Source organism: Euphorbia lathyris, chromosome 2 (genome assembly GCF_963576675.1).
Source record: "Euphorbia lathyris chromosome 2, ddEupLath1.1, whole genome shotgun sequence".
Taxonomy (NCBI): Eukaryota; Viridiplantae; Streptophyta; class Magnoliopsida; order Malpighiales; family Euphorbiaceae; genus Euphorbia; species Euphorbia lathyris.
In genome coordinates, this window is record NC_088911.1 from 3611023 (window position 1) to 3630067 (window position 19045).

General features: G+C 34.9%; 1 protein-coding gene across 4 annotated transcripts; it reads left to right on the top strand.

Moving 5' to 3' along the window:
• The first annotated feature begins 503 nt into the window (after nt 1–503).
• On the top strand, nt 504–18106 carry LOC136220824 (exocyst complex component SEC6). 4 transcript variants are annotated; one of them, XM_066008629.1, is made up of 26 exons: nt 504–642; nt 808–1029; nt 1383–1421; nt 1520–1608; nt 1712–1802; nt 2131–2220; nt 2320–2399; nt 3092–3184; nt 4894–4920; nt 6048–6155; nt 6319–6460; nt 6568–6612; nt 8299–8354; nt 9872–9980; nt 10909–11049; nt 11138–11317; nt 11633–11716; nt 11811–11897; nt 12190–12234; nt 12943–13021; nt 13865–13934; nt 14692–14779; nt 14874–14963; nt 15081–15197; nt 15953–16015; nt 17873–18106. In XM_066008629.1, the coding sequence occupies exons 2-26, from the start codon at nt 901–903 to the stop codon at nt 18002–18004; spliced, it is 2274 nt and encodes a 757-aa protein (XP_065864701.1). In that variant the 5' UTR covers nt 504–642; nt 808–900; the 3' UTR covers nt 18005–18106. The 4 variants fall into 4 exon arrangements, with proteins under 4 accessions (XP_065864701.1, XP_065864700.1, XP_065864703.1 ...); XM_066008628.1 differs by having other exon boundaries at nt 510–642; nt 880–1029; XM_066008631.1 differs by having other exon boundaries at nt 578–718; nt 880–1029.
• Nucleotides 18107–19045: the final 939 nt, after the last annotated feature.

The window sequence follows — 19045 nt, forward strand, 5'->3', positions numbered from 1 at the left end:
AATTCTCTGTATATCTATATAAAAAATCTATCTATATATATAATATAAAACAATAACGATGGAGCTGATGTGTCACTTCCTCATTTTTTACTGATAAAAAATATAATATATTAACTTTAGTTATATTATTATATTTATTTATAAAAGGATTATTTTATACGTACTATATCTAAGAGTTCTACAGAATTTAAATTAATCCCTAAAATCTCTTCAATTCTCTGTATATCTATATAAAAAATATAATATAATATAATATATAATATATTAATTTTAATTATATTATTATATTTATCTATAAAAAGATTATTTAAATTAAATGTGAAAATAAAATAATAATATTTAATTTATATAACACATTTATATCATTAATTGTAATTATTAAATTATATTTTTGTTAATATTTATTTATTAAGATGAATCCGTGCATCGCACGGGTCAAATATTAGTCTAGATATATAATAGAATGAGTAGATGAGTTAAAGATATAAATGAGATCCGATTTTGTAATTTTCCCTTGAAAAAAAAAACCAATATTTTCTCATTTCGTTCTTGATCGCGATAGAAAGGGAAAAAAACCCATAGACCAGAAATCTCCTCCACCACCGGCGTCTACTCCACTCGTCCTCCACCAGGCGTCTTCAGGTACGGTGGACTTCTACGTTCTCTCTCTATTCTGATTCTCTAATCTCGGTCTTCGTTGCTCTGGCTTTCTCCTTCTGTAATCTACTTTCCTTTCTAAATAATATGTATTCATTTCCATTATTCACTTTTATAGTTATATATAATTATTCGTAACAATTTTTACAGAATTGTAGTTTGAATTAACGACGGTGTCCTCCGGGAAGTTGAATATATGAAAGTTTTAGTTTACATTTTCAGCTTTTTACTCTTTCTACCAAAATGATGGTCGAGGATCTTGGCATCGAAGCCAAGGAAGCCGCCGTCCGTGAGGTCGCAAAGCTCTTACCGGCACCTGAACTCTTGCAATCTATCTCCTCGATTAAAGCTGATTACATTACGCGCCAACAGGTATATCATTTCAATCTTTTCTTTGGGCATTACATTACAACTGAATTTTCCATTTTCTCACTGTGTAGTTTCGATCAACTATATTTCTTTTTAGGAATTCTGTCGCCCTGTATCTGGTTGGGCTTTATTTTCGTTGTTGTTGGGTAGACTTTTATTAATTGAATTCTGAGTGAAATAGTTCGTAATTTTGGATCTTGGATATTTTTTTTTCCTCTTCTTTTCATGAGGTGAGCTTCAATTACAAGTAGCTCACCCCGAGTGAGACAACGAATCTTTTGAGGAATTTACAATTTTCCACTGCATTGTAAGCAATTAAGCTACGATAATACTATTGTTTTGTACTCTGTTTGCAGGCAAATGATGCGCAACTCAGTACAATGGTAGCAGAGCAGGTAAATAATGGGCTAATGTGCTAAAAAATTCTGGAAAAAGAAAAATCCAGATTTGATGATTATTCTGATGCATTAACCCAGACTGCTTTTGTTTGCAGGTTGAACAAGCACAAAAAGGGTTGGCAGCACTTGGCTCGTCCCAGAAGACAATAAACCAACTCCGTGAGAATTTCATAGGCATTGAACAGTATGTTGTTTGCTAGAACTCCAAGATGAAGCATTGAGTTTGCTAAGGGCTATAATGCTTGTTACATTTATATGAAGTTGCTTGCTATTTGCTTGTGCTCCAGGCTATGCCAAGAATGTCAAACCTTGATTGGAAATCATGATCAGATAAAACTTCTTAGCAATGCAAGGAATAATCTAAATACAACATTGAAGGTACATAATGGTGTTCATTCTTTAATTGTTTAATTTTTTAGTTACACATAATAAGTAATGACAAATATGATGGGGGAAAAAGGTGAAATGCAGTGAGTACATGTAGTTAAACTTTTGCTGCTTTTAAACTTCTGTCTGCAACGCTACTACCACCAATCACGTTACAAATCTTATAAGGAGGGATTGACACTGTTCTACTAGAATAGGAGGTTATTGGTCATGTTATTTTGCTGTGTATTTTCCTATTCCTAAAGCTTCAGCTTCTATCAGTATTACTAACGATTTGTTCTATGAATGCTTATTCTTGTATTGTCTGGATTTTCTTTAGGATATTGAGGGTATGATGTCAATCTCTGTTGAAGCAGCTGAGGCACGGAATTCTTTGAGTGATGATTTGGAGATTGTTAATACTTATGAGGTAAAGCTGATAAATGTTTATCATGTTGAGTATTAGATCAGTAATTCTTGTGCATAGGACATGTTTATTTACACCCTATATGTCCATGTATATTCATAGAGGTTAACTGCCCTTGATGGGAAGCGAAGATTTGCATTAGCAGCTGCGAGTTCTCATAAGGAAGAAGTTGGAAGATTAAGGTTTGTGTTTTCTTTCGAAACATAATGCATGCAAATATACAGTATGAAAGAAGGAATTATTTGTATTAGCTGTAAATTGATCTCCTTTTCCTTGCACTATCTAATGTAATAAGTGGAGCTGATAATGTAGTAAATATGATACGAAAGATGATTGAATATTTGCATCTCTGTAATGACAACATCTTCATTGTCTCTTGGAGCTTGGTATTTGATGTTGCCATTCATCTAATAATATCTTATATATTTATGCAGCCTATTTATGAAAAAATCGTAGTGCCGTAGCAAACTAAAAAGTATGGTTTATTTAGTGGTCAATTTCCCTATGCTTGTGTTTCATCCCCACTCCTTCACTTTGTTTTTTTAGCGGACAATTTTAATGTGCTTGAACGAATTAAGAAGTGCTGGCTACTGTTGTCTCTTTTTATTTATGTTCTTGCTTTAAATACCATTTTCTTTGATGCCTGTTTTTGTTGTAAGAAAACAGTTGTATTTTTGTCGTTTATGCCTCTGGTTTTCAGTTTATAGAACGTAGTCACTATCATCACGATGAAAGTGGGTCAAGTTTTTTTTTAACTTAGTAACAGTGATAATTGTGGAGGTGAAGCATTCAGAATTTACCTTTTTTTCTCCTCTTGTTTATTGTAATTCATTTTGTAGTTTGAGATTTAAAGACATGCCTCTGTAATGCCCAGAGAATATTTTGAAGACGTAGACCGAACTTGGGAAACGTTTGAGAAGACATTATGGGAACATATCGCCAACTTCTATAAACATTCAAAAGAGAGGTATATTGATTACTATCTGTTGAAAAGCCGATATTTCAAATTGTTTTCTTTCTGCATGATCTGAATTTTAGTTCTCGGGGTCATATTTAGTCATAGAGCGTTTTTTCTGATTCAGTCTATCTACATTACTTGGATGTTTCATGTAAAGGGAAAATCCCTGCATTTGAGGGACATGGGAGGGAAATTGTTGTTTGCTTGTTGGTTTTTTTTTTTTTTTTTTTATAATACTTATTAATGCATATTTTATTCATTAGCCACTTTATTGTTACCGAGTAAAACAAATGAAATTTCTTGATACTAATTCTTGTTTATGATGCAATAATTACTTTGCCTTGAAAATCCTTGTTCTGATTTTTTGAGAACACTTGCACAGTTTGGTTAAGTCTACCTTCCATAGTTATTAAAGGCGCATGGCACACTGAGGCGCTAGGGGTCCTGGAGCCTTGGCGCACGGCGATGGCGCGCCATAGTGAGACAAGGCGCACTTTTTTTTTTTTTTTTTTTTATAAAACTAACATAAAAACGCAATGAATACTAAATCATGACAATATTCTAAAGCATAAATAAATTTTAAAATGCAAAATGAACCCCATGTTAGAAAGCTAAAGTTGAATACTAAATCATAAGTTCTACTCCTGATCGAAACTCTGCTGCTTTATTTCTGTTTGAATTCGTTTTCTGTGTTTTGTTCTATTAAACTTCTTCCTTTTATAATAGAACTCTGTCGCTGCCTCTTCTAACTGTCTCTTCCTCTTCTAATTAATTCAAACCTATAATCTCTCTCTTCCTTTTTAATATCTGTTTTTTTTTTTTTCTCATTTGGACCCTTCATAACACTTGTTCCAGATATGTAACTGTAAAAAAAAAACCCATAAAACTGCCCCTAACTCACCAAGGCGCACTTTGGCAACTGTCCCTTGGCGCAAATGGCGCACCAGGCGCGCGCCGTGGCGGTTGCGCCATGCCATGGGGGTGTCAGGGCGCTAAGGCTTGCGCCTGGTGCGCCATGCGCGGCGTGCCTTTAATAACTATGCTACCTTCTGCAAATAACTTGTGTGAAGCATTGTTAAATTTTGCAGTTTTGCTATCCTTTCATGGTGTAATATTAAATTATGCATAAATCAGTTTATATATACAGTTTGGATTATACAGTTTTGGTCTAATATTTCAAATTCTTTTCTTTCTGCATGAATTGAATTTTTAGTTCTCAGGGTCATATTTAGTCATAGAGCGTTTTTTCTGATTCAGTCTACCTACATTACTTGGATGTTTCATGTAAAGGGAAACCCTGCATTTGAGGGTCAGGGGAGGGAAATTGCTGTTTGCTTGTTGCTTTTTTCTTTAACAATTCTGTAATACTTACTAATGTATATTTTATTCATTAGCAACTTTATTGTTGACGAGTAACACAAATGAAATTTCTTGAAACTAATTCTTGTTTATGATGCAAGAATTACTTTGCCTTGGAAATCCTTGCTTTGATTTTTTGAGAACACGTTTACAGTTTGGTTAAGTCTACCTTCTGCAAAATAACTTGTGTGAACCGTTGTAAATTTTGCAGTTTTGCTATCCTTTCATGGTCTAATATTAGATTATGCATAAATCAGTCTATATATACTCGAGTTTGGATAGAAAGATTTATGCATACTTGCCTTGGGATTAGTACTATGCTGAACTCTAATAAATCTCTATCTGCTCTGCTTCTGCAGCCCACAAACCCTGGTTCGTGCTATAAGGTATGTGGCTGACATACTATTTTGCCTCTGCTCTATTTATGAGAGACAGCGAACTACTGTAGGAAACTCATTTTTAAGAGCAAAATAAAAATGTTCACGTGGCAGTGCTTAGACAATAAAAGATAATTTCTTTTGTTTACTTACATACATGAGGCATTTTTCATTTTCATCCTTGTTTTTCTTTTTTTGTTTTCACTAGTGCCACTGAAATTATACCTCTTTGATTCTAAATATGATTATACTTGCACATTTGTCCATTGAAATTAAATATGATTCTTAGGTCAATGGAAATAGCGGAAAAACTACTCCTTTGTCTCTTTGGTGTTGTGCTAAACTGAAAACTGTATCATGTATTAATCTTCTAGATTCCGATGACCACATAGTTTAAGAAACAAATGTATTTTTTATAACTAAATTTTGATAACTAAATTTTTTCCCGACTGTATTCTTTTTGAGATACAATTTTGTATTTTAGTTTTTATAGTATCATCATTATTGAGACATAATTCTATTTTTTTTCTATCAGATTTAATTTTTAAATATTAGATATTTTTTAAATAAATAATTGTCTTAATACCTTCACAGCCCCATCAGCTTATCCTTTTTTTCCTTCACTTTACCCCCTCAACTTAGGGGACAACCTATTAGCCCCCTCAACTCACCAAAACTAACACTTCGTGCCCCTTTATGTGCCATGGCGTTGATTAGCCCCCTCAACTCACCTTGTGCATCCTATTAGCCCCCTCACCTCACCAAATGCAACACTTTGTGCCCCTTAGGTTTATATGTCTGTTTCAAAGGGTTCACATCGGGATGCAGAAGGTGTCTTGGAAGGTGTACTCAATGCCATGTAGGCACATAAGGGGCACGAAGTGTTACATTTGTTGAGTTAAAGGGGCTAATAGGTTGTCCCCTAAGTGGAGGGGGAAAAGTGAAATAAAAAGGACAAGTTGAGGGAGCTGCCAAGGTATTAAGCCTAAATAATTAGTTTGATAGATCTTGGTTAAAGTTTAGTAAATAATATGAAAATTAAGTATGATAATCTATTACATGCACATTCACCTAAGTTCTACACAAGAAAAGAAAGAAAAACTGTTCATCTGATTTCTTTTCCCTTTCTGCCTTAGGGTGGTTGAAATGCAAGAGATTCTTGATGAGCAACTTGCCGAGGAGGCAGCCGAGGCTGAGGGCGGGGGTGCAATGGCAACAGTAGCAAACCCTCGTAGATCTGCCAAGTAACTATGTTTTAGCTATTTCATTTGTCTTGACATAATTTCCCGTGCATTTTATTGTCACTCATTTTGTATTTACATTATTCTTTTCCATTTCCTAGCTGTTTTCTACTTTCCTTTTGAAGGAAGCAGCTTTATATATTGCTTAACTGTTTCCTTGTGGCAGCAAAAAGTCTACATCTTCAATGGCTTCTTCGAAAAACCTTACACAACAGAAATTAAAGGCGCAAGGAAAGGGGTATAGGGATAAATGCTATGAGCAAATCAGGAAAGCAGTTGAAGCACGGTTTAATAGGCTATTGACAGAGGTTTTTTTTTTTTTTTTTTTTTTTTTTTTGTTTCTAAGTTTATCTCTTACATGGAAATATTTAAGATTTGTTTAATACTGCTTTTCTAATGGTGATTTGTCTACCAGTTTGTATTTGAGGATCTCAAAGCTGCTTTAGAAGAAGCACGTGCGGTATGTATGACTTATATCTAGATTTATGCAACTTAAATATTGGGTCCATGGGCTTGGTTTTGGTGTTTCTGGCGCAATTTTTATGTTCTTACTTTGACAATGTTTTCATGAAATTCCAGGAGTTTTCCTGTATTTGTGGTTATTATTTTGTTCTAAAGTCATTGAAGACTGTTACTGTGTGAAAAACCAATTGGAAAGGCAGGTGTTTCATATAATTTCAACAGTTAGCACTGCCAACTGGTTTTCTCGGATGCAGACTACAGATTTGAATTCTAACAAATATATACTTAGTATTTTATGAAATGTTATCTAATTGAAATAAAGCTTGAGTGAACATAAATTTGTACACTCCATTTGAACATAATATGAATGACGAGTGATATAAAACACATAAATCAAATGGTCTTTCTGTAACAGACAAAGGTTGAGGTAAGAAAACTGCAATACATTGGAAAATAAAGAAATTACTGAAAAGAACAAGATCAATATGATTTTATCCCCACAAGACTAGGTCCCTCTCCACCTAAATGAAGAGCCATATAACCAAACACTATAGAAAATTCAAGACCGAACATTGGAAAATAAAGAAATTACTGAAAAAGAACAAGATCGATATGATTTTATCCCCACAAGACTTGGTCCCTCACCACCTAACTGAAGAGCCATATAGCCAAACACTATAGAAAATTCAAGACTGACTCACTGCTGCCATCAACATACTCAGATATCCTTCCTTATTCTTAAAGTGGCCTATAACAATATTCCCATAACTAACTGCTGCTTCTATTGCCAGCTCACCAACTACCTTATTCTCCACATTCACTTGTAGCCACAGATCCCTTCTATCTTCTAGAACAAGTTTTAGGCCCAATATTATCAGCAGTCCAGTAATTTTCCATTATCATGTTCTTTTCCATCCTGAGCTATTAACTTGTGTCCAAAACTGCAAGAAAGCAATAAGAAATGTTCAAGTTGACATACTCAAAATATGTGCTTCAATTGTAAAAGGTTTTTGGATTTTTAGGGTACATCCATTCTTATAGAATACCACATGTTAGAACGTAGATAGACTGACCTCTAATCATGGATTTGAAATTTTGAAATATAAAGGTTTGTATTAGAACTCTGGTTTTCTTGCTTTCCCATGAATATCTTCCACTATTGCAATCAGCCTAAGCAATTATTTTCACTTGAGAAGATTGACAACACTGATCATATTCTCAGTGTATCAACTATCAAGATGAAGCAGTTTCCTTGATATTTTTTCAATACTACACTGTTGAATTTGTCTTAATGTTTTGGAAATTTGTGTATTATTCTCTATGAACGATGCTGAAATAAGATTCTTTTTACTGGTACATGGATGCATTTCTGCTTCCTTCTGATAAACATTGGCTGCTTCATCTCTGCCTTTGCTTGCCTCCTCATATGCATGTCCTTTCATGATTTTATTGGAACTGAGAATGAAACATCGCATGTGTAGCATCAAATCTAGTTTTCTTGCTTGTTTCTTAGGTTTTGATCTCTATACTATGGTTTAACCATTTTCATGCGATTTTATGGTGGTTCTTTATGTCATTTTCTTTACATGTAACCGATCCAATCGTATAATCTACTGTTAGTGTGCTCTGGATTCTTTCAAATTTCTAAGGTCTATTAATGCGTTTTTCTCCTTGTGGTTTATAGATTGGAGAAGAACTTGGAGATATATATGATTATGTGGCCCCTTGTTTTCCCCCAAGGTTTGCCTCTATGCCTAATTTACTTCTTTTTGCGCATTTATGTGATTCATTTCAGCCAATCTTAATTTATTGTCTATGCTTTTTTTTTATTCGGCCAAGTACTTTTAATAGCCCCACATTTCAAATTTGCAGTTGAACTGCCATTTTATTTATTTTGTCGATGTGTCAGAACTTTATTTTTGGTACAAATATATCCAATTAATGTTAAATTAAGGCAAAATATGTTGAAATAGCAAGAAGCAATTTTTTATTTTAAATTTTTTTGAGCCTGCTATTAGAATTAAAATAACAATAAAAAAAACAAAAACTTTTTGCCCACCTGTACAGTTCCATTTTCAGATCTGCAACTAACATATCCCTGCCTCATTTAGAATTACCATTTTCCTTGATCCCCAGAGTGTAAAATTTAAGAAAAAGAAAAGGTGAGAAAGTGATAGATTTTAGCCACCACATCTCTTTGTAATCAACTAAACACTTATTAAATGCCGTAGACACAGTTAAACTTTACATGATACATCCATAAAAATCAGTAAATTCGCCATATTATATCAATGAAATAGGAGAATATATGATAAAAAAATTTAACTTGATGTTTTCCTTGTAAGGTTTGTTTAACTTAATTTATATGCAGTCAGCAAGCAATGAGCTATTTGCAACTTTTGTAGATGTTGTTTCAAATATTAAAGATACGACAAGTAGTAGATTTTTGCTGCACAAATCACGAAATTGCTTGGAAATTTTTAATGAATTCTGCCTTTGTATGTTTCTTCTAGTTGCCTAAGGCAAAATTCTGAATTTTCTAGCTTTGTGGCCAATGGAGGTAAATTAACACATTTGTCTGTAGGCTTTATTAAATTCAGAAAAACTGGTCTTCTGAGTTAGTGTATGATCTGGTTGAATAGGGTAAAGATTTTATATATGTAATCAGTACTGCAGATGTTGATTAGGATCCCTAAGCATTGGTGGTCAAAAATATAATCTCTCATATTAAGGTAAATGAATAGATACACAGGACAGTTCATCTTTTTACTGGTGGCAGGTTCTTTTATGATATCTATACTTTTATTTTCTATTTTAGAGTTGAAGTCAAGCTATTACACAAATTTTTATTAAATATACATATATTCAAACTATTGCATCAACTTTGTGATTGATTCTGTTGCATTATACATTTAATTGACTTTTGAGGTCTTATTCGTTTTTCCAGTTGATCAGCTTTTGATCTGAGACCATTTCTATATGTTTAGTTTTGATGGATACCTTGTTTTTCTGCTTGATAAACTAAATTCAGTCATCTACTTTATGTATCCCAAAAGTATTTTCTTCTTTTTCCACGACTTTTGATATCTACTTTTTGCCTTTTTGAGATTAATGAACTTTTTCTTTTCTCCTTTTTCTCATACCACTTTTATCTATCCATGAAATATTTTCCATCTGTGAATCTCATTGTAATCCTACTTGTTGTGGTGGTTAAGAAATTTATTCTAGTCCATTTATTTGATCTTTGTTGTTGACAGATATGAAATATTCCAACTGATGGTGAATTCATATACTGAGAGGTTCATTCAGATGCTCAGGTTGCTTAGTGACAGGGCAAATGAATTAACAAATATAGAAATTTTAAAGGTATCTCGGCTTGTCCATAATATGCTTTTAATGGGTCATATCCTCAAGACACATGAGATTGTATAAGAAACTTGTCCATATATTCCTATGTTATACCATGTTGCATAGTCTGTCTGATTATCAACCAACCTGGTCTATTTTATTGTGCGTACCATAGCATCTGCTCCTTTGCAGTTGTTTTTATGATCTATGTTGATAGTCTTGAAGAAAAACCAGCATGATCTTCCAAAATGATTCATCTTCTTTTTTCTTTATGCACATGGCAAGGTTATGTCACTTTATTTCATAAGCACTTGTAGTTCACACAATGATGAATTCAGCATAAACTTTGAATTACCCAAAGCAAATATTTGATGGTTATTGGATTTATCAAACCCATTTCAGATTTCAGTTTTTGCTATCGTAAATTAATAGTATATGTTTGTTAGTTTTCTCTTGCATACTGCTGTGAACTTTTTTTTTGAATCATGCGAGCCTTGGCGCAACGGTAAACGTTGTTGTCGTGTGACGGGTTCGAGTCTTAGGAGCGGCCTCTTGCTAAATAAATTGGCAGGGGAAGGCTTGCCCCCAGTACACCCTTGTGGTGGGACCCCTCCCCGGACCCTCGCTCAGCGGGGACGCGTAGTTCGACCGGGCCGCCCTTTTTTATGAGAGAAGCTGGGAATGCCACTGAAGATGGAATTGATTTTCATTTTTCATGTTCTTTTGTAAATCTCATCTACAATCCCTGCTATGAAGCTTCTAGTATGAATGTTTCTGTGTGGTCAGCTCAAGGACTCACCTCACCATCCAGGCATGGTGGGTTGATCATGGAAGTTTTGTTCTATAAGCAGAATGGTTTTGAATTGAACAGTCTCACTTGCATTGATCTTACAAATGGATTCACTTTTAGCATTAAGAAGTGTATGGTTTAATTGTGTACCACTAGGTAACTGGCTGGGTAGTGGAATACCAAGAGAATCTTATTGGACTTGGTGTTGATGAATCTCTTGCTCAAGTCTGTTCAGAGAGTGGTTCTATGGATCCCCTCATGAACGCTTATGTTGAGAGAATGCAAGCTACAACAAGGGTAATGACACTAACTCATCATTCCATAGTGATGTGATTTGGCACCGACTTGTTTTTCTCACAGCTTTTATTTACACACACTATTCTAGAAATGGTACTTGAACATTCTGGAAGCTGATAAGGTGCAGCCACCAAAGAAAACAGAGGACGGGAAGCTGTATACTCCAGCTGCTGTCGATCTGTTCAGGATTCTGGGGGAGCAAGTTCAAATAGTTAGGGATAATAGCACAGATCTGATGCTTTACAGGATTTCTTTGGCTATTATTCAGGTCAGTCATTAACTTTTGTAAAATAATATAAAGAATTTGTTCAGATGTTGAATGACATTATTGAGGCTATGGAGATCAATCTGTTGTACTTTTTGGGTAGCACCACTTAGTTTTGTTGCTTTGCCTTTATGGTGCAAAGCTTGTGTTGACTTCAGCTAGGAGTAGAGTTTTTTTGTAAGAAAATGTGGAGAACTACATCCACTTGAAAGAGGGAGATCAGCACAAATTTAACTAACTTATTCTCTGTTCTAAGATAGCTGATTTCTGTCCTCAGCCTCATTTCTGTCTTTAGTTTCTTCGTTCATCTTTGTTTAGGTGATGATAGATTTTCAAGCAGCTGAAAGGAAGAGGTTTGATGAACCTGCTTCAGATATTGGCCTGGAGCCTTTATGTGCAATGGTTTGTGGATTCTTTTAGTTCCATAACTTTTTGCAATTTGTTGGCAATGCAGATTTTATTTATTAATTTTCTCCACCATAAACATCATGCACAGATAAACAACAATCTTCGTTGTTATGACCTTGCAATGGAGCTCAGCAGCAGCACCACTGAAGCACTTCCGCATAACTATGTTGAGCAGGTTATGCTTCCCTCCCTTGTTTTCTTCTCTTTTTTTTTTCATTGCAATCAAATTTGCAACCTTCATCACAAGCTAGACCTGAAACCAACTATGCCCAGAAGGTGTCTGAATTGATTAAGAGGACACTACTTTTTTTTTTTTTTTTTTTTTTTTTGGGGGGGGGGGGGGGGTGGTGGTGGTGGTTAGTGATTAGGCACTCTCCAGGGATTAGGTATGCTGGCAGTGAATATGCTAAGTTTTCTACCCGAAGCGTCCCAATCTCTTGAAGTGTTTAGTGCTTTGAATTTTTCAGGTTAACTTTGAGGATACTTGCAAAGGTTTCCTGGAGGTTGCAAAGGTAAAAAGCTTGACATGGTGACTTCTCTCTCATTTTCTGTTCTCCCTTGTGTTTCTTGCTCCTCTTTGTTTCTTTGCTTTTTCTTAGTATGCTTATTTAAACACTTTCTTTGGTATAGGTCATTTGTTGCTTCTTTTTTCAGGAACATTGATTCATCATGATACAATTAGATAACATTAGTTCAGAATTCCACATGAACCAAATAATTCTTAGACAATATGTGCATGGATCCTTCTTATTTTCTTGATTTCCTCTTCAGTTCTTGCTTCGAAATTTTTATATTTTTAGTGGTTTGCTTATAGTCAAATAATTTTGTTTGTATTGGTTGCCGACTGCATTCATTGAAATTTTTCTCAATTGTAGTTTACGAAATGACAAAAAAAATGGCAAGGGAAGGCTTGCCCCCAGTACACCCTTGTGGTGGGACCCCTCCCCGGACCCTCGCTTAGCGGGGACGCGTAATGCACCGGGCCGCCCTTTTTTTGTAGTTTACGAAATGACATTAGGCACAAAGGTTTCCTTGTGCTTTGTGTTTGTTTTTTCCCCTTAATGTGTGTTGATGTTTTTTGGTGCAATGCATTTACTAGAGAAGTGCAACTATGAGATTTGGTCATTGCAACTATTACCTATTACATGGTCACTTTGGAGGGCATCCATTTCTGAATCATGTATTATCAAACTTATTTCTAAATTACTTATTGATGGCAGGAGGCTGTACATCTAACTGTTAGAGTTATATTTGAAGATCCTGGAGTGGAGGAGTTGCTTGCCAAGCTTTATCATAAAGGTAAGCTGACTTTCTTCTCTAACTAGTCCCTCTAAACATGGTTCCACATATGTTGAAGATGCTTCATGTTTCTCTTCGATTCGATGGCTGCTATAACTTTCTTTCCTATGGCCATAGTTGTGAAAGGCGAAAGGCGAGCCGAGGCGATAGGGTAAAATACCGCCTCAAGGCGAGGCGAGGCGACCGCCTCTCGCACGTGAGGCGACAAACAAATTAGAAAAACACAAAAAATAAAACCATAACTCAAATTGACTAGTTAACTTCTGAATCATTTGAATTCCTTGCTTGACTATAACTTTCTTTCCTGTGGCTTGTTTAACTTTTGTCTGACTTTTCTTCACCATTTTTCACTCTTTCAAATTGTCTGTTGCCAGCTGGAATCTTCTACTTTTCTTTTGTGATGATAATGTAAGCTTATTTTCATATAATTTTTTACTACAATGTAGTCAAAGTTTATGCAGCATCGAACACAAGAATTCGACCTATCTGTTAGTTGAGTTACCATTGAGGTGAATAATCAACTGTGTATGAATTAATAAGTAAGGGAAAAAGTTCTATCAGAGTGCTTTCTAATAAATTGAGAATGGAGAAATTTTAATGTGGAACCAGAATATAATTGTTCAAGCAGATGTCGTTTGAGATGCTTCTCTTATGAACGAACTAATTGATGCTCTTCCAGCAACCAATTAGTAATTTTTGTTTGATAGACATGAAGCTGCATCATTTTAGGTTTGAATCATTTTGCCTCTTTACCCAAATGCAATTATTCCATGCACCTAAACAACTTCTGCTCGTTCAGATCCACATGTTATGCAACTGATTGAGTTTTTCCTTATGTTTCAGAATGGTCTGAAGGACAGGTCACAGAGTACCTAGTTGCAACATTTGGTGACTACTTCACAGATGTCAAGATGTAAGTTGAAAATCATTCATTTTTTGGTCAACTTATAAGTAGTGTGGACACAGACCTGTTAACTAGTTTGTGTGCTCTAAACTGAACCCATCATATTGGTTCAGACTAATTGCTAACCGAAACAAAATCATTCGGTCCATCCGGGCTGGTGACTTTCATTCTTCAATTCTTTTTCTTTTTGTTTGTAACTTCAGTTAATTCAAGCCACAATAATTACCTACTTCATCAAATAATATTTCTTTGTAACCCTATGTAATTAATTAGAGTGTAACTAATAAAACTATGTACTATGTAGACTAAAAAGAAAAAAAAAAAGAAATCATATTATAAATAAATATTGTACGAATAAGTATAGGTCGTGTAATTAGATATAGACCCAGTTTGGCAAATAGCTGTTAGCTGATTACCTTTTTGGTTAACTGATTTGACTAGCTAAAATGTCAAATAAGGACATGGTAAAGTCTTTATTTGGGGTTAGATGTTAATAAATAGGGGTAAAAATGTCATTCAAAAGAGATGGAGCAATAAGCTAATTGAAAAAGCTCCTAAAATGAGCTTTTTCAAAATTAGCTTTTGGACCCAATAAGCTCTTTCAAACCTCTCTCCCCCAAACACCACTATTAGAGGTTTGACTAGTCAAAACCTCTAAAGTGGCTCAAACCTCTAATTTTGCCCCAAAAAGCTTTTTACCAAACAGGGCCATAATATAACTTCATTGTTTCAGTTATTTATTGTTGGTTCTTACTTTAAAAAATAGGTATGTCGAAGAACGATCATTTAGGAGATTTGTTGAGGCTTGCCTGGAGGAGACAGTTGTGTTTTACATTGATCATCTTCTGACACAGGTTCTTTCCTTTCAAGATAAAATTACATCTTTTCTTGCTAGCACTTTGGATTTTGAGGAAATATCCTTAACGTGTTTCGGATTGATTGATATAGAAAAACTACATCAAGGAAGAAACCATAGAACGAATGAGGCTTGATGAAGAAGTTATCATGGACTTCTTCAGGGAGTACATTAGTGTCTCTGTATGTGCCTGAACTGATTTTTTTATATAATATTTATTATTGATTTCTGTGGCGATGTAGACATGTTTCTTTTTGTTTCACTTCTGCTTAATCTTGATCTTTTGACCTTTGCTTTAGAAAGTAGAAACTAGAGTAAGGATACTCAGCGATTTAAGAGAACTTGCTTCAGCCGAGAGCTTGGATACCTTCACACTCATTTATACAAATATACTTGAACATCAACCTGACTGTCCGGTAAATATCAACTCTTTTTTCCGGTTGTTCTTTCTGTCTGGATAATTATTTTTCTGCTAGTGGTACCAAGTTATGAATACATGCTTCATCTGTTGTTAATAATAGGGCTGTAAATGATCCGAGCCGCTCATGAGCGGCTCGGTGTTCGGCTCGATAAAAGCTCGGCTCGATTTGTAAACGAGCCGCTCGTGAGCATGATTTACTGGCTCGGTTCGTAAACGAGCTGAGCTTGAGCAGGTCAAAGCTCGACTCGAACGCTCGCGAGCAGGCTCGATTACAGCATTTATGAACAAATTTTAGTTTTATATAGCTTTGTGTTAGTTCACAAATAATATTTCATTTGCTATTAGATGAGTTTGTTCACAAACATAATAAATGAGTAATAACGAACTATTTGTAAGCATCTTGTTTATTTATTCACGAACTTAGCTTGTGAGTTTGTTTATGTACACAATTAAAGAGCTATTTGCGAGCAAACTTCATAAATATAATTAACGATTTACTCGCAAACAATTCATTGTTAGATAGTTTTCTCAATGAACCAAGTTCAAAGAGGATTTTGAGCTCGAAGCTCGACTCAAGCTCATTTATTTTCTGATGAACTGAGCCGAGCTTGAGCAAGCCAAAGCTCGGCTTGGGCTCGAGCTCGTTAATTTTATGAAAAGAGGAAAATTATTAACACTTCTTTTATCAGCATTAAAATGTGGCAATTCTTCCAAAGTAACCTAATGCAATTTATTTTCCACCAAATGCAGCCTGATGTGGTTGAAAAGCTTGTTGGACTGCGAGAGGGAATTCCACGCAAGGACGCAAAAGAGGTACATGCAATGCAATGATGTTATAAATTAGAAAAATAAAAATTGAGATGAAATGTTATGGTGTTTTGTGTGGGGTTAAATGCATCATTGGTCACTGAACTTGTATAGTTGTCTCAAAATGGTCACTCAACTTCAATTTGTCTTGATAAAATCATTCAATTTTGAATTTTGTCTCAATTAGGTCACCACGCCGATTTCAGCGGTTAAAAGGCATTAAAATAATGACATGGGTGATACGTCAATATAAGTCAACTTAGATCTGTGATCGAAACCTGGCTATCACTGGCTATCACGTGTCGGTTATTTTTATGAAAAAAAAACAAATTTAGTTTTTTTTTCATAAAAATAACCGACACGTGGCTGCCACGTATCATTTCAATGCCTTTTAACCATTTTAATCGGAGGCGGATAGTTGATGTGTCACCCATGTCATTATTTCGTTGCCTTTTAACTATTGAAATTGGCGGAGTGAGCTATTGAGACAAATTGAAGTTGAGTGACCATTTTGAGACAACCATGTAAGTTTAGTGACCAATGGTGCATTTAACCCCAATAAAATCACTCAACTTTAAGTTTTGTCTCAATTAGGTCACTCCGCCGATTTTAATGGTTAAAATGTATCGGAATGATGTCATGGCTGACACGTGAGCATGAATTAACTCAATGTCTAACCGAAACGACACGTGACAGCCACATGTCTGTTACTTTTATGAAAAGAAACTAAATTTTGTATATTTTTCATAAAAATAACCGACATGTGGCTATCAGGTGGCCATAAATAGATATCATGTGTCGTTTCAATTAAATATCTGAGTTAACTCATGTTGACGTGTCACTATGTTATCATTTCGGTTTTTTTTAATCACTGAAATCGTCGGAGTGACCTAATTGAGACAACCATGTAAGTTCAATGACCGACGACACATTTAACTAGGGATGACAATGGGTACTCTACCAGCGGGTAGCCGACCCTAAAGGGACTACCCGTACCCTGTATAAAAGGGTATGTGACGGGTATGAGATCAAAACCATTGTTAGGGTAATGAGACGGGTATGGAAATATCCCCAGGTACCCGATACCCGTCATAACTCTTTTATATATTAAAAAATATTATTGTGTTTTAGGTATAAGATGTGAGATTTGAACACCAACATTTTGTTCTTCGGTTGTTAAGTGATACTACTAAGCTACTTTATTTTTATTGATTAAAGTCAATTTGTTCAATTTTTAGATTTATGATTTATGAAATTTATACTTTGTTAAATTTGTAATATTTTTTGTTTTATTTATTGATTCTTAACGGGTAAGGGTACCCGTGAATTAAATGGAACGGGTATGAGATGCTAAACATATACCCGTTACTGGGTGTTTGTTAGAAGGGATATAGGAGGTGGGATAAGGATAAAAAAACACGAGATAAGTTATCCCGTGTTTGTTTGGGAGATAGAAGAGTGAGACAGAGATAAACCTCTTATCCATCAAATCCTATACCGAAGAGGGGAGTGGTATAAGGAGGTGGGATAAGCTCCTGCGATTTTAATAGGATGGAATCTTATCCCTTAAATTAATGTTATGTAGTTTAAATAAAGTTAAAATAGTAAAATGTATTATTTTATCCCTATCCCTATCCCACATACCAAGCATTGAATAATAATTCTCGACTATCATATTTTTATCCTTATCCCAACCGTTTATCCTTATCCCTATCCCAATAGAATACCAAACGCCCCGTTAGGGTAATGGGAAGGGTACGGGTTTTTAAAAAATAAACAGGTAAGAGTTTGGGATTGACACTACCCGCGGGTACCCTACCCATTGCGATCCCTATGATTTAACCCGTGTTTTGTGTGTGGCAGGTTGTGCAAGAGTGCAAGGAGATATATGAGAATTCACTAGTGAATGGAGTTCCCCCAAAGACAGGCTCTGTTTTCCCCAAGGTCAAGTGTTTATGTGCTTCCAAAGGATTCAATTGGCGAAAGCTTACTTAATTCAATCACCATGGAATGGATTACAACTACTTTAAATTTTTTGACATAAATATTTAAATTCTGTAATTATGCATTTTTGGCTAATTAGTTCAATTGTCATTCCATCTGGGATTTTATTTTAAGTAGATAATCTCGAATATTACTATTTACCATCCCCAAATTACTTATCACCGTCCTGGTTGGATAATTTTACCCTTTTCATAAAACAATGTCAAAACTGAAAATTTGGATGTTGAAGAGAATCGGTCAAAATTTGGTCCAGGCGGATCCGCCTAGGCCAAATTTTGGCCGATGCAAAACTGCAAATTTTGTAGTGATGAAAAATACTAAATCGTTCAAGATGAAAAATGCAAAATTTTCTATTTTTTTGTGACGAAAAATGTAAAATTGTCATTAAAAAATATGCATTATTTTTATGGTTTCTTTGATAAAAACGTAAATTTTAATGTTTCCGACTTGTAATCATCCATTTCTGGGTTCGGGTTGTCACACATCAATTATTTTCATAATTTTAATTATCGTTGTTCGGGTTTGTGATTTTGGAGAGAGAATTTTCAGTTTTTGATCAAAATTATGAGAAGGGCAAAAAAGTCCAAATGAAGATGGTAACGAGTAAAGGGGCGGTATTTAATATCAGTTGATACACTGGAACTAACTTCTGCTGGAAAGAAAATAGTGAACACTAATTATTCTTTCAAAACAAGCTTTAAAAACAAGGGTAAATTACAAAATTGAGCTAATTTGGAGGTCCATTTACATCCATTATAAAGCACTTTTATTACATTTAGAATTATAGTGTACATCATAGTTGTGAAAGGCGAAAGACGAGCCGAGGCGATAAGGGCAAAATATCGCCTTGAGGCGAGGCGAGAGGCGAGGCGACGGCCTCTCGCACTTGAGGCGACAAAAAAATTAGAAAACACAAAAAATAAAATCATAACTCAAAATGACTAGTTTACTTCTAAAGTTGTAAAACACAAAATAATAACTAACATTCATGATCAAGGATTCGTTTTTGCAATGGGTTTGACCTCTTGCACA